Source organism: Felis catus, chromosome B2, assembly GCF_018350175.1.
Source record: "Felis catus isolate Fca126 chromosome B2, F.catus_Fca126_mat1.0, whole genome shotgun sequence".
Lineage (NCBI taxonomy): Eukaryota > Metazoa > Chordata > Mammalia > Carnivora > Felidae > Felis > Felis catus.
This window is the reverse complement of record NC_058372.1, coordinates 55,691,197-55,717,286: the sequence shown is the minus strand read 5'-3', so window position 1 is coordinate 55,717,286 and position 26,090 is coordinate 55,691,197. Positions and strand designations below refer to the sequence as shown.

At 35.1% G+C, this 26,090-nt stretch overlaps 1 protein-coding gene and 1 long non-coding RNA gene across 21 annotated transcripts in view; one reads left to right on the top strand and one right to left on the bottom strand.

Annotated features, from left to right (window-relative positions):
* The window catches only part of KHDRBS2 (KH RNA binding domain containing, signal transduction associated 2), a 610,124-nt gene that overhangs the window by 524,388 nt on the left and 59,646 nt on the right, over positions 1 to 26,090 (top strand). For all 16 annotated transcript variants that reach the window (XM_045057696.1, XM_045057693.1, XM_045057697.1 and 13 more), the window contains exon 7: positions 14,007 to 14,089. In XM_045057696.1, coding sequence (XP_044913631.1) covers positions 14,007 to 14,089 — 83 coding nt within the window. The remainder of the gene's footprint in view (positions 1 to 14,006; positions 14,090 to 26,090) is intronic.
* LOC109500179 overlaps positions 25,570 to 26,090 on the bottom strand; it is a 522,281-nt gene continuing 521,760 nt past the window's right edge. For all 5 annotated transcript variants that reach the window (XR_002742616.2, XR_006597870.1, XR_006597869.1 and 2 more), the window contains one exon: positions 25,570 to 25,683. This is a non-coding gene — a long non-coding RNA (uncharacterized LOC109500179). The remainder of the gene's footprint in view (positions 25,684 to 26,090) is intronic.

The window sequence follows — 26,090 nt, the reverse complement described above, 5'->3', positions numbered from 1 at the left end:
AGCTTTGAAACTTGTAAAATCTTGGAAATTAATTTTCAGTCATTCTTTCCAATAAAGAGAAGCTAATTTGAAACCAGGATGGTAGAAAATGTTAATATTCAGAAGAAGCAGGGAGTCTTACTAAAAATGTGTATCTATGTTTTAGGAGATTGTATGTCACAATTCACAATGTTTATTGCTAGTAATAGAAAACAGTTGTTTTAACCATTCCCCTTGGTTAAAACACTATAGAAGTCTAGGAAGCAAAAGAAGTGCAGAATAAAAAAAAGGAGAAAGCACCTTCAATTTTTCCAAAGAGATAAAATTAAAGGCACTCACTATGAGCTGCTAACCTAGCCTTTAGATATTCAATAAACAAGGAAACAATATAATCATCTATCTTTCCTCAATATCAAACATTACTTTTAAAGGACTCCTAGATTTCATGCATTTTGCTTATCTCTTCTTGGGAAAAGCAATCTACTGTGGACCCTGACTGCCTTTGCACTTTCTGCCTGGGCATGCCAAGAATACAAGGCCCTATTATCCATGCTGTTTTTCAGGGCTTTGTTTTGAACAAGAAACACTGAGGGATGAGGTAACACCTCCCACAGACAAAGAGCAGGTTTGCTTCTGCTTGGTTTAAGATCCCTGCAACTCGCTACTCCGCCCCTGTAATGCAGCCCAATGACTGTCACGAATCCAGCTTGGCTCCACCTGCACTGCCCCCCTGGGTGGTGGGACGCATGAATTACAGGCACAATCCAATATGAAGCTCTGGCTATTACTCTACTGTGAGTAATGAAGTCCCTAGTTGCCTCATGTTTTCTGCCAGCATCCATGAAACAGTAATAGGTTAGCTTATTAACTTAAAAGTAGACCAGAATCTCAAACCCTGCAGGGTTATTGACATTTAAAGATATAACACTGTTTTTAAAATATATAATAAAAAATTATCAACCCAGCATGTTTTGAAATTATTTCCTCATGTGTTTTTTCTTTGAAAGAATTTATTTTTAATTAATCCCTACACCCAGTGTGGGCTTCGAACTCAAAACCCCGAGATCAAGAGTCACATGTCTACCGACTGAGCCAGCCAGGCTCCCCTCCCCATATGTTTTTAACAGCTAAAACCTCAAACTATATTTTCATTATTATTTAAAACTTTCATACTCATAATGATTTTAAAATAGTCATGAGAATTATATTTTTCCATTAACGATATTAGGCTTTTAGTAAAATAAATAGACATTGAGCACTAGACAGTGTCAGAGACTAGGTTTGAATTCTAGCCGGGCCATTTGCTGATGGGCTGTGACCTCATGAAATTACTTGTTTCCTAATCTGTAAAATGGATGTGTAAAGGTACAGAACATACTTTATAGGGTTGATGTAGGTTTTTAAGGAAGTTCTGTGTGTATAAGCACTTCATGTACTGGTACTTAAGGGTCTTCTCATACATGCTAGTTGTATACAAATCCAAATGCTGTTCACGTGAATGTGATATTATCAATTTTATCTTGAAATGTACATAACCTCCAGATGTACCTACTGAAGTTTGTTATTTGATTTTACTGGGCTTATCTAAATCAGAATTAGCCTCCCCAGAGATTAATTTTGTAGTGTAAATATGTATGTGCATATAGCTGTCAGAGATGGTCTTATAGATCTTTGGGAGCTTTTAATTTCCAAAGATTTCAGATACATGCAATTTCTAACCTTCATACTGAGTGTACGTATATATGGAAAACTGATTAATAGCCACAATCTACATAGGAAATGAAGGTATTATAGAGTAGCTCTTATTAGGGACTTATTCACTGATTTCCATAGAAAACTTTCCAAAAATTCAAGGTTTTGTCTCATTGCAGAACTAGACTGTTAGGTGTGGTGACTCCTCACCTATTATGTGGACCCTTATGCTGTAGGATGGTTTTGAAGAGATAATGACTTCCCACGGTGAGTGAGTGAGCTGACCTACTGCATCAGTAACAAAAGCTACACGTTGGGGGGTATCCATAGCCATGCTGCTCCAAACCAACCAGCAATCTCTAATAGGCAGCCATTCTTTCAGTGGGAAAAAAGAAATGGAAGATACTATTAAAATCCTTTCTGTATTGTAAGAAATCCATCTATACAGCACCAAACAGGGAATGCATGATTTAAAAAAAAAAGCAGTAGGGAGATATTCACATAAAAATAAAACTTTTAAGAAAAGAAACATGAGAAATTATAAATAATCCATAATTTAGGAGATACTTGTCATAAGCATTGATCATTACATCCTGTGGGAATACTACCTATTAAGACATTGGGATTCTGTGTTTAGTTTTTGTTTTAAGAATACTTCATGATATGTTTTTTTAATTTGTATAATTATAAAGAAGTGTTATTATAGTAACAAAATATCATATATGAAGTGGACATTCTATGCATTTTATGATTTAACTCACTAAGTTAAAGAAGGAACATATGTTTATAAGAATTAACCACACTTCATAAAGAAAGTTAAATGTCAACTTCCTATCTGACCTGTTAATTATATTTAATAACATTAAAGGGCAGCGTTTGCAAATTGCTTCTGTGCCTAGTATTTTAGTGTTTGGTGACAAAATTATGATCTTGACCCTAATAATTAAATTACTTAATTCTAACATATTTATTGGTTCTTGATTGCATGCTTGTCTTTATTCTCTTTTTCTCTCAATTGTACTAGAAAATTCAATGTTATTTCCTTTTATTTTCTTTTAATATCCACTGACCTTTTACAGAAAATAAAATCTGAAATGAGAATAATAGCAAATGCTAAATCTGTCACTAATGCTTGTTAAATTTAAAAGTCTTCAAAGAAAGTGGGGGTATATAACAGAGTGAAGATGACATTTCATATCATTTAAATTTCCAAATGATTTTCTTCTGGAAGTCACAATAATTTACTAGCATCATAAGACATTTTTGCTTCTCTTTATTTGATAAAAAATGTTCGTTTTTATAGTTTCTATATTAGTATTTAGGTTGAACTATAGAAAATTGCCAATATTGACATTTTTGACCTACAAACATGGCAATTTCATATGATCCAACTTAACTTTCCAGATAAGTAAATTCATTACAATAATCATTAACCACACTGTCAGTAACAGAATTTAATATTTTGGAAACAAATTTATGCATGCCTAAACTATGCTCTGAGATGGTCTCAACTATTTTTGAATGATGAGTCCCTTTTTGAGTTATAAGAAATCTTCAGAAATTCCATAAATGAGTGCTGATTAGAAAAATCTCCCTATATAGAGGAAATTCAATATATAATCTATTTATGTTTCCCTTATTGTCAAAATGTTTTGGTTTGGTGTCTGTGGGGGCAGTAATGTGCACACAGGGACAGCCAGAGATTCTCATAGGTACAGGTCAATGTTAAGAAAACACATCGGCGTGGGCATCTTTTACAACAGGATTTTCAATAAATAACATCTTTCTATTAAATCAAGACTGATCTTCTTCTTAGTGTGGGTTCTTCTTGTAGAAAACATGATTATATTTATTATACTGGGTGTTTTGCCTTCATTTCCTAGTGAGATGAAGACCAATTAAAGAGAGGAGTGGGGCTTGTAACACCCTGTTCATGTAGAACATGAAGTAGCCTAAGCTTTTCATCTCAGTAGATACTCTGGTGGTTGTTATTTCAATGGTCATCTATCTGTTGATGACTTCCAGAGCTCTATTTGTAGTCCAGACTACCTAAGCCTCAACCCCCTAGGTCCACCTACCTGAAACCAACTCTCATGACATCAAGGTCATCTGCAGCTTTTCTAACTGCAGAGGAACATTTAATCACCTTTGGAAGGAAATACTGTCAGCCAAAGCTTTCTCAAGTTTCCGTACACAGTATTGAGGAGAGTTCACTGAAAGATTACAAGACCTTGTTAAAAACAGTATCAATTCAATACAAACCAAGAGGAAAAAATAAAGGCACTGATGATTCAAATGTTGGAGTTGTCTTCCAGGGGATTTTCAGTAACTATGATTAACATATTCAAGAAAATAGAGGGGGAAAATGGAGCCTAGTCCCAAAAGACTTGGCATTTTTAAGAGTCAAAAAAGTAAGTTACAAAATGCAGATGTATATTTTGTCATTCCACTGCTTGAAACCTTTCCATGGCTTCCTTCTCTACAGGATACAAATAAACTCCTTACCGTATCATAGGAAGAATTTCAAACTTTACTCCTTCTATTTCTTTAACCAGACTTGCCTACCATTTCATAGATATTTTCTGCTTTAGTTAGATCCAACTACTAGCAGTTCACCAAACACAGTACTTTCTTTTATGGTGTCATGCATTCACACCTGATGTTCTTGGAAACTGGAATGCTCTCATACTACTTGCTGGTCCACCTAGAAATAATTTATTTATCCACAAATAACCATCTCAAATACTTTTCCTGAGAAATTCTTTCATTCCTTCCATTGTAGTTCCATAGCACTCATTACATACTCTATTAAACACTTTTCCATTTCAAGAATTTCAATTTTTTTTATACATTTGTTGGTCTCCTACAGTAGGCCAAGAGCAGTGGCATGCTACAACTGACTTGTGCTAGCTCACAAGACCCTGTGTAAAATTTTTAGGGACTTTGTGAATTGGTTGTTAAACAGAGCTATTATTAAAAATTAAATTAGGGGTGCCTGGGTGGCTCAGTTGGTTAAGCGTACAACTTCAGCTCAGGTCATGATCTCACAGTTCGTGGGTTCCAGCCCTGCATTGGGCTCTGTGCTGAAAGCTTGGAGCCTGGAGCCTGATTCAGATTCTGTGTCTCCCTCTCTCTCTGCCCCTCCTCTGCTCATGCTCTCTCTGTTTGTCTCAAAAAATAAAGAAACATTAAAAAAATTATTAAAGACAGAGATAGTTAATATTTTCATCAATATGTGATTACTTTGTTACAACCTATGCTCTAGATTATTTATGTCTGTTGTTTTTGTATGGTGGAAATAATATATAATAGTGTATTACTGTTTATCTCTTCCCAAATTTGTTGTTTTTCATGCTAATAGCTTGACATCACCCATAGTATAAGTATTTATACCATAGTACCAGTAAATCCTAAAAGCCAGAACTTGATCTTTTATTATGTTGATTATTTGGATTTAAGAAACTATAGAAAAAAATGAATAATACAGATTTAACTTAAAATTGTGTTATGGTGGATGCCTGGGTGGCTCAGTTGGGTTAAGCTTCTGACTCTTGATTTCTTTTCTTTTTTTTTTTTTTCAATATATGAAATTTATTGACAAATTGGACTCTTGATTTCAATTCAGGTCATGGTCTCACAGTTCTTGAGTTCAAGCCACAAGTCAGACTCAGTGCTAACAGCACAGAGCCTGGTTGGGATTCTCTCTCCCTCTTTCTCTGCCCCTCTTCAGCATGTGTGTACACGTGTGTATGTGTGTGTTCACACAATCTCTCTCTCAAAAAAAAAAAAAAACTTAAAAAAATAAACTAAAATTTGTTATGCCTATAGTCTTTACATTGTGACCAAAACACAAACTTGAGGAAATGTTCTTCTAAGTATATGAAAACCATGGTCCAATTTAGAACAGAGCTGCTCACATAACTGACAAATGAGTAAAGTTCTGACATACATAGTTGAGGTTTTCCTTTCATTTTACTTGCCAACATTAATGAAAATTTCAAATGACATTTATGTCAGAATTATAATGTTCATGGATATAGAGGAGTCTTACTTGCCGAATAAGACAGTAATATGTAGGAGACACCATTCCAATGTCTTTTCCCTTCCATCATTTCTGTTGAAAAATTCTGCTTTGTCTCTATTTGTTGCACTCCAGGGATAATGTACCAGTTTTTCCTGGTGCTTTTAAAATTTCAATTTTCATCAGTTTTATTAGGATGTTCCCAGGTGTATTTTCTTTGTATTTATGCTAATTAATGTTCATAGAGTATCTTGAAAAAAGAAGTAATCACGTTTTATCTCTGTTGTGATTATTGTAGTATCACTGCAATAGCAGAATTATAAAACTTATTTTACAAGAGATAGCATGTCACACTGAAGTTGTATGTGTATAAAACTTATATATTTTATCTATAAGTTCTGTGCTATAAACTTTAATATAAAATATATAATCTGAGAGTATAAATGTAATTTACATTATATTTATAAATTTGATTTTTATTTGTAAAATGTGTGGTTATGTCAGTAAAATTTACAGTGAAATTATGTACATACACACACACACCACACACATAAACACATACATGCAATTTTTTGAAGAGCCATTTGTTAATCATTTATCAGAACACCACAGGCTGAGAACCTCTCAAAGACAGGAATTAGGTCTTGTTTTTCTATCTTTATTGCCTGGATAATAAATTCAGTAGCTGATACAAAGTCTGGTGAATTACTATTATTTTAAGCTTATATAGAGAGCTAATACTATTTAGATTTGAAAACCCAAAATTGGTGCAGAAATCATAGTTCAAGATGGAGTGTTCAAATCAAATTGAAAAATTAGTAACATAATAAGGCAGAGAAGTGTATTTTTCAAAGCAGATCTGAAAAGGGCTGGCTTTGTACATCTATGTATTTATAGTAATACACATCTGTCCTGTATGCTGCTTTAGCCAGTACTCATAGAGTGTATGTATAATGAGACCTATAATTCATAAGAAACTATGAAGAAATCATCATCTCCTCATAGCGCTCAGGCCTTCCTGTCAGGCTACACTTCACATTGTAACATAAGCAAATAGTAGAGGACATGGTGAGGATCTGGAAAACAGTCAAGACTGCATTTTCTAAGGATCTGCTTTTATTTGGTTCAAAGAACAGAAAACTAAACAACTTATAATTTCACAAATATGAAGGAATTCAAGATAGAAGAGATATTCTTCATGACCATGTTCCAGAAAAAAATGAATCTTTTTTCTTTGGGCATTTTGGTTTTTTGTGAGAGATGCCAAATCATCTGTTGTCAGCTAGAAGAAAATAAAGTTAAAACCTTTTTTAATGTTCATTTATTTTTTGAGAGAGACAGAGCATGAGCATGAGCAGGGGAGGGAAGAGAGAGGAGGAGACACAGAATCCAAAGCAGGTTCCAGGCTCTGATCTGTCAGCACAGAGCCTGATGTGGGGCTCAAATTCATGAACCAACTGTGAGATCATGACATGAGATGAAGTCATGCTCAGTCAGTTGACTGAGCTACCCAGGTGCCCCCAAAGTTAAAACTTTTAATTTCAGGAAGTGTTTTTGCTTTTACCGGGACACCAGTAGGAAATGTAGGAAATGCTACTCTGACACCCTGATAACTTAAGTAGCATCTGAAAGAGTCTTAATTTTTTAGTAGAAATGTGTGAATAGGCTGAGACATAAGATAGCAATTTCTTCAAAGGAAACAGCAGAAACAGTAGGGCAAAAATGGGAAAAATGTTTTTGGATTTCTTAGTTGAATATTCATATTTAATTTGAATCTCTTGCGGATACCAACTGACTTTTTAGGGTGCATGTCTATTTTCCTGATTTATCTCGGAACATTACCAGCATGATCCATAATTTTACTTGTCCTAAGAAAATTACATAAATACTTATATCAAGTGTTAGAAAACAAAAATAGATTATATACAAGTATCCACATTTACTTTCTCTTTTACAGTAAGGAGAATTATTTGGGGACTACTGTACCATATATTTTATGAAATTGTGGGTTGCCAGGAAAGATCTCTATATATTCTATGGATTTTCTGTGTAAGACTTAAAAAAATAAAGAAAAGTGTAAGTGAGGAGGGAAAATGTATTAGTCTTCCACAAACTAAATGGTAAAGCTATTCTTCATAAACAGAGATAATACTACTATGTAATCATCATTTGAAATATTTCTCCTTTAGTGGTGATAGATGAGAATACTCTCCTTTGTGCTAATTTAACAGTTCAATACATATTTATTGAGCAAATACTCTATGGAATAAACTATGCTAAGCACCATAAGGTATCTAAAAAAGTAATTATGATAGAATCCATGCTTTTCAGGAGCTTCAATTCTAAAAAAAATAAAATTGTAAAAATAAATATACAGTATATATTTAGTACTGTACATATAATATATCCTAAGTACTGATGAGATAAAAACAACAGGCTATTAGAATTCAGAGAATACAGGCCTCTGGGTGGCTCGGTTATGCGTCCAACTTCAGCTTAGGTCAAGATCTCACGGTTTGTGGGTTCAGGCCCCGTGTTGGCTCTGTGTTGACAGTTCAGAGCCTGAAGTCTGCTTTGGATTCTCTGTCTCTCTCTGTCCCTTCTCTGCCCATGCTCTCTGTCTCTCTCTCTCTCAAAATAAATAAATAAACATAAAAAATAGAAATCAGAGAATAGAGCATTACCATAAGCTTGAAAGAAGCAGGAAAATTTCCCTAAAGATCATATAATAACTTTTAGACATCAGTAGCATTTCAACAGATAGAAACAAGAAAAGCAGAAGAAGTTTAGGGGTTAGAAACTCTGAAGACATGTACTTTCCCCCTCCTTGGCTCTTCTAGTTTGGGACACAAACACAACAACAAAATGGAACTAAACAAAACAAAACTCGCTTGTTTGCTTGTTGCTCATGGAAGTCAGAGCTCGTGAGTCCTGAGTAACAAAGGAGGGTGAATGAAGCCATATTTTTATAATCTTGATGGAGAACAATAGCATGGATGCTTTAAAAGATGGTGCAGTCCCTGAAACACCTGTGGCAAATTCAATTAATCCCCTAGTTACTGACCTCATGATCCCCAAGACAGAAAGCTCACTTGTCTGTTGCAGCTATGGGAAATCCCAGCCATGATGTTAACTGTTGTTCCACCCAAGGGGAGATGAATCCTTGAATTGAGAATAAGGATGGCTAAACGTCACCTGAGAACACAGGAACCTCATGTCCACACTCTAATGGTTGCTAATGTGTGTGTATATATGCATGTGTGTTGGTAGGGTATGGCTGTGTAAATAAAACTATATATTTTATAGGATGGTTGGAAGATTAATTTATAGAATTCTCCTATTAAGTAAAAAAAAAAAAAAAGAATAAGAGATATTACATAAGACACAAAGGTAAAATTAAAGCACCAATGCAGAAGATCCAATAGCTCACTAGTAAGACTACTAGAAAGAGAGAACAAAAGTACAATGGTATTTGCCAGAACTGGAGAATATAAGCTCCCAGAATTGAAAGAGCTCATTGAGTACCCAGCATACTGAATGAAAAGAGATACACACATACAGGCACAGCATTATAAAATTTCAGAATGCTAGAGGTAAACTTTGTAAAAGCATCCATAAAGGAAAGAAAAAAAGTGAAAAGAAATAAAATAAAACTAGGTCACATACAAGTAGCAGGAATTCTCAGCACCAATATGTAGTGATGAAAACACTGAATCAAAGCTCTCAAAAATTCTGATTGAAAATCATTTTTCAGTCTAAACTTCTACACTCAGTTACCTGATCCAGTGTGGGATTAGAATTTAAAAATCTAAACCAGATAAATGTCCAATATTCCAACAATATCACATATGTAGTATCCTTTCCAAAATATTGAAGCAAAATGTAATTATGAGAATAATCAAACAAGTTCAGAATGTGAGACAGTCTACAAATAATTGGTCTAGACAACTCAAAAAGGCAGTATAATGGAAACCAATAAAAGTCTGGAGGAGTTTGATAGGGATTGCATTAAATGTGTAGATTGCTTTGGGTAGTATAGACATTTGAACAATATTTGGTCTTCCAACACACGAACATGGAATGACTTGCCGTTTCTTTGTGTCATGTTCAATTTATTTCATCAGTGTTTTATAGTTTTCAGAATACAAGTCTTTCACCTCCTTGGTTAGATTTGTTCCTAAGTATAGTATTGGTTTTTTGTGCAATTGTAAATGGAACTGATTCCTTAATTTCTCTTTCTGCTACTTCATCATCGGTGCACAGAAGTGCAACTGATTTCTGTATGTCGATTTGGTATCCTGCAACTTTACAGCATCTTTCACAGTGCTAGAAGAAACAATCCTAAAATTTGTATGAAACCACAAAAGACGCCGAATACCCAAAGCAATCTTGACATAGAAGAGCAAAGCTGGAGGCATCACAATTCTGGACTTCTGTAGTGATCAAAACAGTATGGTACTGGCATAAAAACACACATATTGATAAAGTAGGACAGAACAGAAAACCCAGAAATGAACTCACAACCATATGACCAATTAATCTGCAACCAAGCAGAAAAGACTATCCCACAGGAAAAAGACAGTCTCTTCAACAAATGGTGTGAAAACTGGAAGGCAGCACCACTTCCTTATATCATACACAAAAATAACTTCAAAATGGATTAAAGATCTAAATGTGAGACATTAGGAAGTCTAGTTAAAAACCTAGAGGAGAGCACAGGCAGTAACCTCTTTGACACTGGCCATAGCAACTTCTTTTTTAGATATGTCTCCTAAAGCATAGGGAAAAAAGCAAAAATAACCTATTGGGTTTACATCAAGATCAAAAGCTTCTTGCACGGTGAAGGAAACAATCAACAAAACTAAAAGGCAACCTACAGAATGGGAGAAGGTATTTGCAAATGACCTATCAGATAAAGGGTTAGTATCCAAACTCTATAAAGAACTTCTCAAACTTAACCCCCATAAAATACATAGGCAGAAATGGGCAGAAGACATGAATAGACATTTTTCCAAGGAAGACCTCCAGACAGCTAACAGACACATGAAAAGATGCTGAACATCACTCATTGTCAGGAAGTACAAATCAAAATCACCATGAATATCACCTCACACCTGTCAGAATGGCTAAAATAAACAACACAGGAAACAACAGGTGTTGACAAGGATGCAGGAAAGGAGAACTCTCTTACACTGTTGGTGGGAATGCAAACTGGTACAACCACTCTGGAGAACAGTACAGAGGTTCCTCAAAAAGTTAAGAATAGAAAACAACCCTATGATCCAGCAATCACACTACTAGGTATTTATCAAAGGATACAAAAATACTAATTAAAAGGGATACATTCAGCCTGATATTTATAACACCATTATGTACAGCCATTATGTACCATTATGGAATCAGCCTAAGTTCCATCAACTGATGAATGGATAAATAACAGATATATATATATATAATGGTGTGTGTGTGTGTGTGTATATATATATATATATATATATATAATCTATATAGAGAGGGAGGGGATATTACTCAGCCATAAAAAAGAATGAAATCCTGCCATTTGCAATGACATGGATGGAGCTACAGAGTATTATGCTAAGTGAAATAAGTCAGAGAAAGACAAATACTATGATTTCACTCATATGTTGAATTTAAGAAACAAAACAAACCAGCAAAGGGGGGGGGCGGGGGGAAGAGAGGGAGGCAAACCAGGGAGAAAACAAAGAGAGGTAGGCAAACCAAGAAACAAACAGACTGTTAATTCACCCCTGAGGTTGGGGGTGGGGGTGGGGGGGTAGATGTGTAAATTAGGTGACAAGGATTAAGGAGGGTACTTGCTGTAATGAGCACTGGGTGTTGTATGGAAGTATTGATTCACTATATTGTACACCTGAAACTAATATTACACTGTATGTTAACTAACTGGAATTTAAAAAAAACTTAACAAAAAACCTGGAGGACTACATTAGTTCTAAAAATACTAAGCAGACATAATAACCAAATGCAATTCACAAATCTTGATTGGATTCTGATTTTTAAAAGGTAGCTGTAAAAGATGTTTTTGACGATAGCAGAATTTTGACTATGGACTGCACAGTAAATGATATTTGGGGATTATTAGGAGTGTTTTTGGTGGGAGTAATACCATTGTATTTATGTAGGAGAATATCCTTATACTCAGGAGATCCAAGCTGAAGTATTTAGGGATGAAATATCAGATATCCGGAATGGATAGAGAGAAAGAGAGAGAAAGAATAAGTATCACTTTCCAATATACCACTTAGTAAAAGTTACTGAAAGAGATATTTCAGGAAGAAAAGAGAACTAGTGAAAATGGAATTTGGTAAAAGATTTCATAGACAAACAGTGGTGGTGGGGTGGGGGGTTGGTCCTTAGTAAAACCACTCTGCTCTCAGTCCAGACCAGAGTGCAATAAGTTGGCCTTGTGAGAGAGACTCTCCAGGTAACACAAAACAAAATGATAGATTATCTGGTATTGTTGAATATTTTAAAATATGATTGCTAGTTTGATATAACTGTTGGGATAATTAAAAACAAATAATTTGAATTATATAGAAAATCAAGAAAATAATAAAATGAATGAGGAATTATTAACATTAGGAAAAACAAAAAGTATGTGAGAATAAAAAAAGTGTGTTAATCTATTTGGAATCTTAGTGAATAATATTTATTGTTATTTAATGATAATGTAGATATTGACTAACAAAAGTTATGATGAAAACTATGTTAATGTGTAGGGAAAATATGGGGAAGAGTCTATAACAGAACTAAATCCTTTATAACCTGAAGGGCTAGCCAATAGGAAATAATCAAAATTCATAAATCAAGGAATGTTAATTTAACCATATTACTTAATAACACAAAAATTAATACTGAAATAATAGATGAAAAAACTTAAAGAGAACCAGGGGTTAGAGAGGGACAAGGAAGTGCTGTTTTTTGGCCATAAACCCTTTAGTATTATTTTTAAATAATCTTATACATTAAAATTAACTTCCAAATATTTAATTTTTTAATTCAAAAGGAATCTAATTAGAATATTCAAAGATCAACTGGAGAAACTATTGCATACTGCAGAGCAAAAATATGATGAGATGGAAACCATAAGTGGAAAAATAAAAGAAATTGAAGTCAGACTCCGAAAACCCCATTTATAAATAATAGCATTATATAAACGGTAAACCAGATGGAGAAGTCATAATATTTTTAAAACTTTCTTAAATTCATGAAAATTATTAGTTTTCAGATTAAATGGGATCAATGATCTTAGTCAAGATTGAAGTAGAAACTTTCATATCCACACATTTTTTAAGTTTCTGAACACAATAGAGAGATTTATAATCCTCCAGACTGAAATGAAGTTATGAACTTGTGGGATGGGTTGGAAATGCATTCCAGGGAAAGAGACACACCAGCAAAGGTCCAGAAGCAGAAAACCCAGAGGTTTTTTCAGAAGTAGGGAATAGTCCAGGTGGATGGCTAGGGTTTCGAATAAAGTCAGTGACTACAAAGGGAAATAAAATTAAATCTCTCACTAAGTGATCGGATAACTGCTAGCTTGCTTTCACATTCTGCAATGACAAGTCTGCCTTAGCTTTGATACCATTTTAGTTAGATAATAAGACTCACCACCAACATCATTTTGTTTATGAGACTTAAAAAGTATAGAATGCACAGCAAAATAAATGGTCTTTTTTTCCCTCTTCCCTTCCTTCCTTCCCTCTATCCTCCCTCTCTCCTTCCATCCCTTTCTTTCTTCCTTCTCTTCCTTCTCATCTTCCCTTCTTCCCTTCCTTTTCCATCTTCTTTCCTTTTTCTTCCCCCTCCCTTTATTCTTTTTGTTTGTTTTGCAATGATGACTATCATTTTCTCGCTGCAAGTTGATCACAATTTAAGGATCCCGTTTTTATAGGGTAAGAAAAAAAAAACTCCCAGTGGGGCTGTAAAAAATAAAACCATTATGTTAGCACACTATCTACCTATAATATTTTCAAAAAAAAATTATTTTTCATTCATTTTCTTCAGTACTACTGATCAAAATTCTGGATAAATCCTAGAGCAGGTATTGCTACTTCAATGATGTGCTGAGTTTAATTATTAAACATATTCTGATTCATGAAATATTATTCAAGGTTATGAAAAAATTGTTCATCTAGTAAAATCTGATGCAGAGTAACTAAGCAAACATAAAAACTAAATTAAGGTCACATTATATAAAATCTCATTAAGCAAAAACAGACCAAAGTTAATCAAGTTGATTGCTAATAGGTCTCTCTACCATTTTCTGCCTCAGGGGTATGATGATGGCTACGGGGGTGAATATGATGACCAGACCTATGAGACTTATGATAACAGCTATGCCACCCAAACGCAAAGGTAAGGCATTTGCTGTCTAAAGCATCCTTGTCAGGATTATTTCTAATCCTGCTATTTTGTTTCTTGTATCAGAGTACCAGTTATATTATGTGAGAGTTTCTAGCAGTGGTTTTTCTCCATTGTCTCTCTAAATTACTAAATTGCTTACTAGACTGAGGTAAAAGAAAATAATCTAGCAATTGTTAATAATGGTAGTGTGTTGGGAAGACTTGGTGGCTCAGTCAGTTCAGCGACGGACTCTTGATTTAAGCTCCAGATATGATCTCAGGGTTTCTGAGATCGAGCCTGCTAGGGATTCTCCCTCTCCCTCTGTCTCCCCCTCCCCAACTCATTTGCATGCGTGCGTCCTCTCTGTCTCTCAAAAAATTTTTAAAAATAATAGTAGTGTGTTATTTTTAGACTAGGTGATTATCATAACCAGTAAAACTCATTAAATAAGTTTTATGTAACAAAATACTGTTTTAGAAATTATTTTAGTAAATTCATAATTAACACAACAATGAAACACAAAGCACTTGCTCAATGGAGCTTTTTCCTCCTAAATGTAATTTTTAAAAAATATTTATGTATTTATTTGAAAGAGAAAGAGCATGCATGCCAGCAGGGGAGGGGCAGAGAGAGAGGGAGAGAGAGAATCCCAGGCAAGCTCTGTGCAATTAGAGCAGAGCCAGATGTGGGGCTTGATCTCAAGAACTGTAAGATCATGAACTGAGCTTACATGAACTTTGAAATCAAGAGTCAGATGTTTAACCAGCTGAGCCACCAGTCACCCTGTAATTTTTATTTGTAAAACAAAAGATACAGGAATGCTTTTAGTGCTCTGAAAAGGGAAAATTTGTAAAACATCTTATGGAATGAATAATTTCTTTCCTATTTTGATGGATCTCTAAATCATTATTGACTATATCTCTTTAGATTGATTAAATTTGAAATATCAATGGATTTTTACTTCTTTAAAGTCATTTTTTTGAGGTAGTATTTACATACATTAAACTTTGCCCATTTAGGGTACAGAGTTTGTATGAGTTTGGCAAATGCAAACTATCAAGTGACCAACATCAAACTTAAGTTATAGGGCAATTTAGTCAGCCCCAAATGTTTTTTTATGGCTCTGTACAGCCAACTTTTCCTAGGCCCTGGAAACCACAATCAGTTTTTTGCCATTTACACTTTTGACTTTTCTAGAATGTCATTTAAGTAGAAGTGATACAATATGTAGGCTTTGAGTCTGGCTTCTTTACTTAGCATGATGTATTTGATATTTATTTTATGTTTTTACGTGTATCAAATTTCTCTTCGTTTTCATTACTATGTAGTGCTTCATTGTTAGGATGTGCTATAGTTACTTCATTCATGGGTTGAAGGACATATAGGTTGTTTCTGTTTTACTTTTTTTTTCAATTATGTAAAAAAAATTGGCATTAACAAATTCATTCTTAGAAAAATCAATCTTCTAAATATTTTTCTGAAAAAAAAAGTTACAATTATCATGGGAAAGTAGGAGGAGTCCATATGACAGTTAAGTAATTCTTCACTACATATAATTGATGGAAACCAATAAATTAATTGTTGCAAAATCATAGCATTGTCCATTTATTGATGAACTTTAGTGGGACTCACAGAGATCTGGATGCTTCATTAAGTAATATTTGGAGGGGAGGTGACAAAGAAAGAAACAACTTTAAGGTCATTATGGAGTGGAGGAAATCTACATGTACTGCATAAGGTGCATTTTGTATGGTCTGAAGGACAACATAGTGAAAGGCATGAAGGGAAATTCTACGTAGAATATTGTGGGCAAATAGGAAAAAGATGAGTGTGAACTGATACTTTTAAAGCTAAGCATAACATATCATTATAGAAATGACTATCTTCAATTTTGAGTAATTGGTTAATTCAAAGTATGTGAAATAGAAGGGCTATCATGAGCTAAGGGTTTATATTATGGGTGATATCTTAATTGTCCCAATTGCATATTGAAACACAGCACAATTATTTAGTACGGGGGAAAGTTTTGCATCATGTTACAGACACTGAATATTGTATGCAAATTGGCTATATATTTATATAGCATCTGCTAATATTTTCAGTCAAATTATTAGCTCATTCTTGTATAATAGTGCATAAAAATGGTGGTAATAAAGTTCTATAGCTTGTTTCAGAAATGATTTAGTAGAAAAAACAATTACCACTCACTAAAAACACAACTAGAACAGAGTAAAATAATTTCTTGATTTAGCTCTATAGAGCTACATTCAGCTGATAGAGATTTTGAAATAATTTTCTGAAAGTGAGAGACTTTCTGCATCTTTCTCTGGTGAGACTTAAATGTGCTTAACTGACCCTAAGACACAAGGAAGAAAATTTGGGGATTAGAATAACTTATTTTTGAACACTTAAAAAGTGAATGTTAGAAGAATTGAACTAAGTATGCATAAAAAGTAATAGAATAATTTCAGAAAAAAATTTCTCTTAATGAACTATAATTTATATGTAAAAATATATTTTCTATGCACTTCTGCTATCTTCTTTTTTTCCCTTTCCTATCTATTCCACTTCCTATGGCTAAATTCATCCCATCCTCGTGGGCGCTGCTCAAAGCCAACTCTTCCAAAAAAGTTTTTCTTAATCCTTTATTTGGGAATAACCTGGTTTTGCTCTATCAGCACCATACATTTATTTCTCTATGGCACTTTCTCTCTCTGTCTTACATTTTACTTATCACTTTTACTACTTTCCTAGAATCTTTGTCTCATACCTTCATGTCCCTCACAGTATCTAGTGTTGAGTCTTTCATAGGGTATTACTGAATAGATAATTGTTGAATACATGAATGTCAGACCTAATGCCTACCTACACTGTGAAGATACAAAATAAGAGCCTCTTGGGGTGCCTGGGTGACCCCATCACTTAAGTGTCTTGGTTTCAGCTCAGGTCGTAATCTTATGGCTTGTGGGTTTAAGCCCCACATCAAGCTCCACACTCTCAGCACGGAGCCTACTTGGGATTCTCTCCCTCCCTTTTTCTCTCTGTCCCTATCTCTTTCTTTATCTCAAAATATAGAAATAAACTTAAAAAAATAGAGCCTCTCCCCTCAAAGGAGAATACAACATGCAAGATTCTATGTAATACATTTATTGACAAAATATTTATATATTTCTGAGATATCTTAGTGTTTAACCAGAAGTGATAAAGAAAACAAGTCAAGAACTTAATTAAAATGATACTAATATTCTATGATACAATAATTATAAAATATCTATTTTGGTCAAAACATATCCTCGATATTGGTAGAGTATCTGGCACACTAGAGGTTCTCAGTAGAGATTTGTTTAATAAATGAACAAAAAATAAATGAATGCATTAATGAATGAATGAAATTAATGCCATTTCAGAAAACTCTGTGAAGAAGAATTTTTAAATATAGTACCAGTTTGTAATAGAAATGGATACACACTGAGAAAATTCATGACATGATCTATTAAATTCCTATATTTAGATTATTTCTTTCAATCCAACTATGCCAGCAGAAGGGAATATTAACAGTTTAGTTAAATAAGAACTTATTAAATGATTATATGTGTCAGAGAGTATACTCGCCATGCAGTGACAACACTTATTTTTTGAAATTTTTAATTATATTTTAATATTTGCCCCTAACAATTTGTTTGAAGAGTCATTTGTGAGCTGTGTATATATTAAAATAACTATATTATAAGTGAAACAACTATAGAGTAACCAAGTATTAGAACTTATAAGTGAGAGAAAGTTTATTTTTATAAGAATCAGTATAGAACTATTTCTCTTTAAAGTGGTGGCTCTTTGGGGCGCCTGGGTGGCGCAGTCGGTTGAGCGTCCGACTTCAGCCAGGTCACGATCTCCCGGTCCAGGAGTTCGAGCCCCGCGTCAGGCTCTGGGCTGATGGCTCAGAGCCTGGAGCCTGTTTCCGATTCTGTGTCTCCCTCTCTCTCTGCCCCTCCCCCGTTCATGCTCTGTCTCTCTCTGTCCCAAAAATAAATAAAAACGTTGAAAAAAAAATTTAAATAAAGTGGTGGCTCTTTAATTGGACTTTTAAAATTATGATTTGGATTTATGGAGGAAAATGGAGAAAGTTTCTAAAGTTGACCAAAGAGAAATATATGAGCATCATTTATAAACAATGTGAATATTATTTTGGCATTGTCATGGCCAAAATTAGAAGAAATTCCAATTTAGAATCTGAAAGCAAAATAGCAAATTATGTGTGACTTAGCAGAATTGATATAAAAAAATAAAAATCTTTACAGAAAGTGGTCTTTAAATGACTAGTCGGCACAGGTGAATACAGAATTTGTAGAAATTATAGAGTAGAATCTGGCAGGTACCTAAATGGAGTAATTATATCATCTTCAATAGAGAGTCTAAGGGAAGTTCACAAGGTAACACACTAGAAAGGTTCACCTGGAGTTCAGAAGCTATAACAACTTTAATTAATCCCCAGTTGTCTTGTAAGGTGTCATTAGTTCTGGAAATTTTCAAATGGATCAGAAAAGGGACTTCTCTGAAGATTCCTTAGGAGGCAGCTCAACATAAATGACATATTAAGGACTGGTAAAGAGGACGATGATATCACGGGTCTTGGACCATCTTTTTCTCTTGCTCTGTGTCTATGAGAATAAAAACTTAAAAAAATATGGATTGATGAGTTTATTATGCAAGCATCAACTTGCAGTATTAGTATTGCAGTTTCCAGGGGAACTCAATTATTGAAGTCTTTGGATTAAGACAAGTTACATCCTGTGATTAACAACTTTAATTGGACTAAATATTAAATTCTGTCCATGTTCTCAAACCCCATTTTTTATGTACTCCTCAAAGTCATTAACATTTTCAGAGATCAATCTTCTGAAATTATGTAAATTCATAAGGTTTTACCAACCAATTGACTTTTCTCAATGCCCAAATTTTCAGCAAGAATCTATACCAAACCAAAGCCATAGATGGTAGGAAAAAAAATTTATTGGCATGCACTTAAGCTCAAATAGTAATATTGCAAATGAAAATCAAAAGACCAATTTTGATCATGAATTCTAAGGGCAATTTAATTTGGGTGTGAAATGTTAAGAAACTATAATTTTCCGGTGTAAATCTTTTTTTTTTAGATAGTTGAGCTTTGTTTTATTGTTTCATTTCTACATTTAATTCTGAATTAAAAAATTGTTTATTTGTTTTGGTTTAGTATTTATAGTCCTTCTGAAGTGATAGCAATGTAGTTCGTTTTGCTTGAATATTACATCTACCCTTTGCACCTGGGACGGAACTATATATTTTCTTTACAGGTGCTTAAACCCTAATTGGAATATTTCCCTTTATTCTATTTTTTTAAGTTAAATTCAATTTAGTTAACATATAGTGTAGTATTGTTTTCAGGAGTAGAATTTAGTAATTCATCACTTACACAGAACACCCAGTGCTCATCCCAACAAGTGCCCTCTTTAATGTACATCACCCATGTAGCCCATCCCCCCACCCACTTCCTCTCCAGCAACCCTCAGTTTGTTCTCTGTATTTAAGAGTCTCTTATGGCTTGCCCCCCTCTCTGTTTTTATCTTATTTTATTTTCCCTTCCCTTCCCCTATGTTCAACTGTTTTGTTTCTTAAATTCCACATATGAGTGAAATCAAATTGTCTTTCTCTGATTCACTTTTGCTTAGTATAATACACTTTAGTTCCATCCACATTGTTGCAAATGTCAAGATTTCATTCTTTTTGATTGCTGAGTAATATTCCATTGTATATATACACAACACATCTTCTTTATCCATTCATCCATCAATGGACATTTGGGCTCTTTCCATACTTTAGCTATTGTTGATAGTGCTGCTATAAACATTGGGGTGCATGTGTCCCTTTGAAACAGCATACCTGTATCCCTTGGATAAATACCTAGTGTTGCAATTGCTGGGTCATAGGGTAGTCCTATTTTTAATTTTTTGAGAAACCTCCACACTGTTTTCTAGAGTGGCTGCACCAGTTTGCATTCCCACCAGCAATGCAAAAGAGATCCTCTTTCTCCGCATCCTCGCCAACATGTTATTGCCTGAGTTGTTAATGTTAGCCATTCTGACAGGTGTGAGGTAGTATCTCATTGTGGTTTTGATTTGTATTTCCCTGATGGTGAGTGATGTTGGGTATCTTTTCATGCGTCTGTTAGCCATCTGGATGTCTTCTTTGGAAAAGTGTCTATTTACATCTTCTGCCCATTTCTCCACTGGATTCTTTGTTTTTTGGGTGTTCAGTTTGATAAGTTCTTCATAGATTTGGGATACTAACCCTTTATCCTGTATGTCATTTGCCAATATCTTTGCCCATTCTGTCAGTTGCCTTTTAGCCAGTTGCTGTCAGCCAAGGTCAAAGAGGTTGCTACAGTTTTCTTCACTAGGATTTTGATGGTTTCCTGTCTTACATTTCCTGTCTTACATCCATGTTGAATTTATTTTTGTGTATGGTGTAAGAAAGTGGTCCAAGTTCATTCTTCTGCATGCCACTGTCCAGTTTTCCCAACACCATTTGCTGCAGAGACTGTCTTTTTTCCTTTGTAAATCTTTAACTTCAGATTTGTATAATAGGCAAAATATCAAAATGGAAGACTTTGCTTTCCTTAATTCATGAATCAGGTGAGGAATTCACTAGGAAAAGAATCTTATTTTCTGTAAATTCCAAGTGACTGTGCTAGGAGAGCAAATATACATCTCTTTCTGATATTTAAGTTCTCAAAGTTTTCTAGAATGAAGACCCTTTTTTGAATACCTGTATTGGTCAGGGTCCACACAGTAGAGGGGGAAATTACTCTTAAATTAGGATAATTTGAGAAAAGTTTAATAAGAGAACTATTTTCAATAGCAGAGTATAGGGAAACCACAAGAGACAATACGATGCCCTGGCACTAGTATCCTTGGGGCAAGGTGTTTGTCACCAAAATTTGTTTTGAGAGGAAACAGAGAATACTATTTGGAGAGGTCTCCTGACAGGAACTCAGACTTCTGATTCAGAATGGTAGCTCTGGTCATCCCACAAAGAGAAAAGTTCAGGGAGTTAACGCCCTGACCTCACTTTCCTCCCTCCTTCCAGTCTCCTACTCTTGGTCTTATTGGTTGAATACATTAGGAGGCAGAAGACAAGAAACCTAGTATATGGAGTTGCTGTTAGTCATCCCCAGAGTACAGAGCAGGCTGGAGGGAAGAATGGAAGTGGGTAGGCAAAGGGAAGAGAGCCAGCACAGCATACAAAAATTGTATCATACGCTCAACAACTAATAATTGTACATATTAATGTCAGTTGCTTGAAGATGTAAATAATGACTTGAATCATTATGGAAACAGTAATGCTTTTAAATGAATTCGTATTTTATTAATGAGAAAGCATCTACATACTTAAAAAAAAAGAATACACAGTGACCATACAAATGTACATTTGGTGAACCAATGGGTTCTCGGACTCCTTCACATAATTTCTTGGCTCCTCAAGGGTCAGAGCCCACACAATGGGAACCAGTGCTGTGTTGTTCAGAGACTACTTGAAACTAATGATTCATAATAACTAACATTACTTTTGGCCTAGCCGTTGTGTTAATTGTTTAGGCCAATTTGTCTCATTTAATCCTTGCAGTAACATTTGAGGCAGAAAGAACTGAAGCTTAAAAATGTCAAGTGATTTTCCCAAGTTCATTCAGGTAGTAAATGTTGGATTCAAAATCACATCTTCTAGCTCCAGACGCCTTATACATAAAGACTAATAGTGTCTGAAAATACTAAATCAATTCATTGAGTCAACAGATTTTGTTATTACCTGAACAAGCCACAGAGAATATGCATTTAATATAATAAAAATGTAGTAAGTCATTTGCATGCTTTTCAAAAGGTTCTGACAAAAGGATAATTTCAAGCAAGAAAAACCATGTGTTTAGGCTGTAAATTTAATGCGATCCCTGTATTTGATGCTAAGAGTCTATGGAAGCCCTTCTAATGAAAATTTAAGTGTAAGTCACTGCAGTTATCCAGTAATTTAATAAAAGTTATCATATTAAGTATATAACAGCTTTTCCTATTCATTTAAGTGGTACTATTCACTATAAAATGACTCACCCTCATTTTGTAATTCAATTCTCCTATGTTTCAAACCATAGTCAATGATGAGATTGAATTTACAAAAGGTTATTGGATTTGAGATATTTTCCCAGTTATTCTACAAGTTAGTTGTATTTTCATGCCATCTACAGACCTCTGCATGCATGAACAGTGGATTGGCTACTGCTTGGATTTACTTCAACAAAGTGAGAATCCAGCTCTTGATACACACTATTTTTTTTGTCCTCATCTGGAATACTTATTTTAGGCATCTAGGATACTCGCTGTTGATTTTAAGGAAGAATGTGTTTTCGCAAATTATCCATTTATTGCATTTGTTGATTTTTTATTACTATAAGATTAATTTTGATAACTACTTCCCTAAATAGTCAATTTGTATTTAAAATATAAAGGGCAATAAAGGGCACCTGGGTGGCTCAGTTGGTTGAGCGTCTGACTTAGGCTCAGGTCACAATCTCACAGTCTGTGAGTTCGAGCCCCGTGTTGGGCTCTGTGCTGACAGCTCAGAGCCTGAAGCCTGCTTCAGATTCTGTGTTTCCTCTCCATGACCCCCCCCTCTTGCACTCTGCCCCTCTCTCTCACTGTCTCCCACAAACATGAATAAGCATCAAAAAAATTTTTAATACGCAATATATCTTTTGCAAGACTTTAATAAGAAAAGCTAGAAAACTATTTTCCCTAGTCATTTGAATGATGAGTCTCCCAAGAAAACTTAAGGAAGTGTCCCAGTTAGTAACTGAAACCTGTTTAATCATTTACTGAGACGAGGATATGTCAGCATGTCAGTCATTTCTTCTCAGCAGATTACTTTATAAATGGAGACACACCTCAACTAGAAACAGGAAAGTATTAGGCAAACTATCTGCAGTGAGAGCTTTGGAAAAGGGAGCTGTTAGATCATCGTAGACTCTTGAAGAACCTGATGTGTTGCAAAAAGTCTAGTATTAAGGCCAGTTAAAGAGCCTAAGATGAAATTCTGACTTCAATAGTAATTAAAGACACTTAGCTCCACCAAAAGAAGAAAAACATATTTAGGGGTGCCTGGGTGGCTCAGTTGGTTAAACATCCAACTTTGGCTCAGATCATGATCTCACCATTCATGAGTTCAAGCCTCACATGGGTCTTGCTGCTATCAGCACAAAGCCCACTTTGGGTTCTCTGTTCCCCTCTCTCCCTGCCCCTCCCCCACTTGCGCTCTCTCTCTCTCTCTCTCTCTCTCTCTCTCTCCCAGCAATAAACATTTTTTAAAAAATAAAAACATATTTAACAGGTAGTTATCAACATATTTAGGGGTCACAAATGCTCACAAGTGTATATAATTGTCAAGGTGCAACAATAAGGAGTGGTGGAGACTGGCAAACTGGAAAGTGCATGCTCTGTTGAAGGCAACCATCTTCTGTTCAAGTTTAGAATATCATGGCCATATAGTTCATGTAGAGTAAAGGGTACAGGGGTGTTAGATGTTTTTCCCCATGAAATCCTGTTTTCCAGTTACTGTTGCTGCATAACAAACCATCCAAAAGCCAAGTGGTATAAAATAACCATCTTTACCATGCTCTCTTATAATTGAGGATTTTGTATATCAGAAATTCTAACAAGGCACAGCAGGGTGTCCTGTTTCTTCTCCCCTACATCTGGAGCCTCTCAGCAAGAAGGCTCAAAAGGTAAGGATAATTCAATGGCTGGGATATGGAATCATCTGGAGATTCTTCTCTCATCTGTCTGGCAGCTGATGCTGGATATCAGCTGATACCTAAATTGGGACCACTGCTTAGAATGCTCATGTAGTATTCCACATTGCTTAGCTTCCTCACAGCATGGCAGCTTAAAGCACCAGATTTGAGTACTCCACAGAACAGAACAGAAGCTGCATTGTCTTTCATGACTTAGCGTCATTCTGTCAAGTCCATCCAGATTCAAGAGAAAGGATATGAGACCTCACCAGTCACTGGGGAATGGGAATGGTTCAAGGATAGAAAATGATGTTCTGTCCATTTTTGGAAAATGGAACTTGCCACATCAGTTTTTCAATGCAATGCCCTGATGTTTTAAATGTTGGCAACTAATTTTTGAAAGTTAAACACTATAGAGACTAAAGCAAATATAACTGTGGGTAGCCAGGTCATTGTTTTCTAAATTCTGTTATACACAAAATAAACACGATAGAGAAGTCAGTATCCAGAAAATGCTTCCAAGGGCACAGTAATAAAAGAGTCCTTCAAAATGGTTATTTGGGGGCACCTAGGTGGCTCAGTTGGTTGAGCAACTGATTTCAGCTCAGGTCATGATCTCACAGTCTGTGGGTTTGAGCCCCACATGAAGCTCTGTGCTGACAGCTTAGAGCCTGGAGCCTGCTTCAGATTCTGTGTCTCCCCCTCTCTCTCTGCCCTTCTACTGCTCACACTCTGTCTCTGTCTCTGTCTCTTTCTCTCTTTCAAAAATAAATAAACATAATTTTTTTTAAATGGCTATTTGAGGGCACTATATGGTCCATGAAGGATGTCCTAAAGTCCAGGAGTAGACTCTGTGGAGACAATTAGTGAAGAAGACAGACATGCAAATAAACATGTAGCATGTGATAAGTACTTATGCTAGAAAGAGGTGCCAGAGGATATGAGAGAACATAGGAAGCCATCAAGTAGACAGTTACAAGAAAGTACCAGAAGCTTCTTTTTTTTTTTTTTTTGAGGGAGGGAGGGAGAGAGAGAGCATATGCAAGTGGGGGAGAGGGGAAGAGGGAGAAAGAGAATCTTAAGCAGACTCCGCGCTCTGTGTGGAGCCAGATGTGGGGCTCAATCCCATGACCCTGGGATCATGATCTGAGCCGAAATCAAGAGTTGGATGCTCAACCAACCGAGTCCTCCAAACGCCCCCAGAAGTTTTCTTAAAAAGAACTGATGCCAAGCTGTGATGTAAGTGGGTAAATAAAATTTAGCCAGACAAAGGTATGTACAAAGACAAAGATAGGAGAATATAATTAATTACTAAAGAACTACGTGTCCTTCAGGTGACCTAAGATACTCAAGAATGGTAGAGCATTTAGCTGAAATGATAAGAAAGGAACAGGAAAGCCTAGATATAGCACTCAGATGTACAAAAAGAATGATTTTTTGGATAGAGTTTGAGGTTGTCATCATATCTAACAGTTGGCAAAACCAAATTCATCTTTGGTGACGGTTATGATCATCCTTTTTTTGTGTCAGCCTGATTTGGTCATTTGAGCTCAGCAAGTTCTCTATTAGTTGCTATTCCATCCTTTTTCTAAATGATCCTCCTGTGCTTTCATTGCTGTCTTTTGTTTTTCAATCAGTTTGCACTTAAATTAACCAAAAAAACAAAAACCAAACAACAACAACAACAAAACAGTCTTACTTTATTGCACTTGAACACTGGTAATGAGAGAAGGGAGGTATTTTTCTTGAAACACCCATGGTCAAGATGAAAAATATGGACTTTGTGATCTTGAAACTGTAGAGTAGGGGAGAGAAAAAAAAAAACATACAGGACACTTTAGATCCCTGGAGAACCTCAGAAAAGGAAACAATTTATCTCAGATGCATGTGGAATAGAGCCAAAATAAGATACATATATTAGTAATTCCCCATAATTAGAGTCCCCTTTATAATAATCTCAACACCTTATTTTACTGTTTCATTAAAGCTGTTTATAAAGAGCTATTTTCTAGGGGCTAGAAGAAGAACAGTGAACTATATGGTATATGTAAGTACAGGTATATGTAACTATTCCATAGTTACAATACCGTGGACTAGATGTTTCATATTCAGAACTAATTATATTTTATAAAGGTAGTACAACACATAAATTATATGTTGCATCTGGGCCAAAAATATATATTCGTCTCATTGTATTGAAAT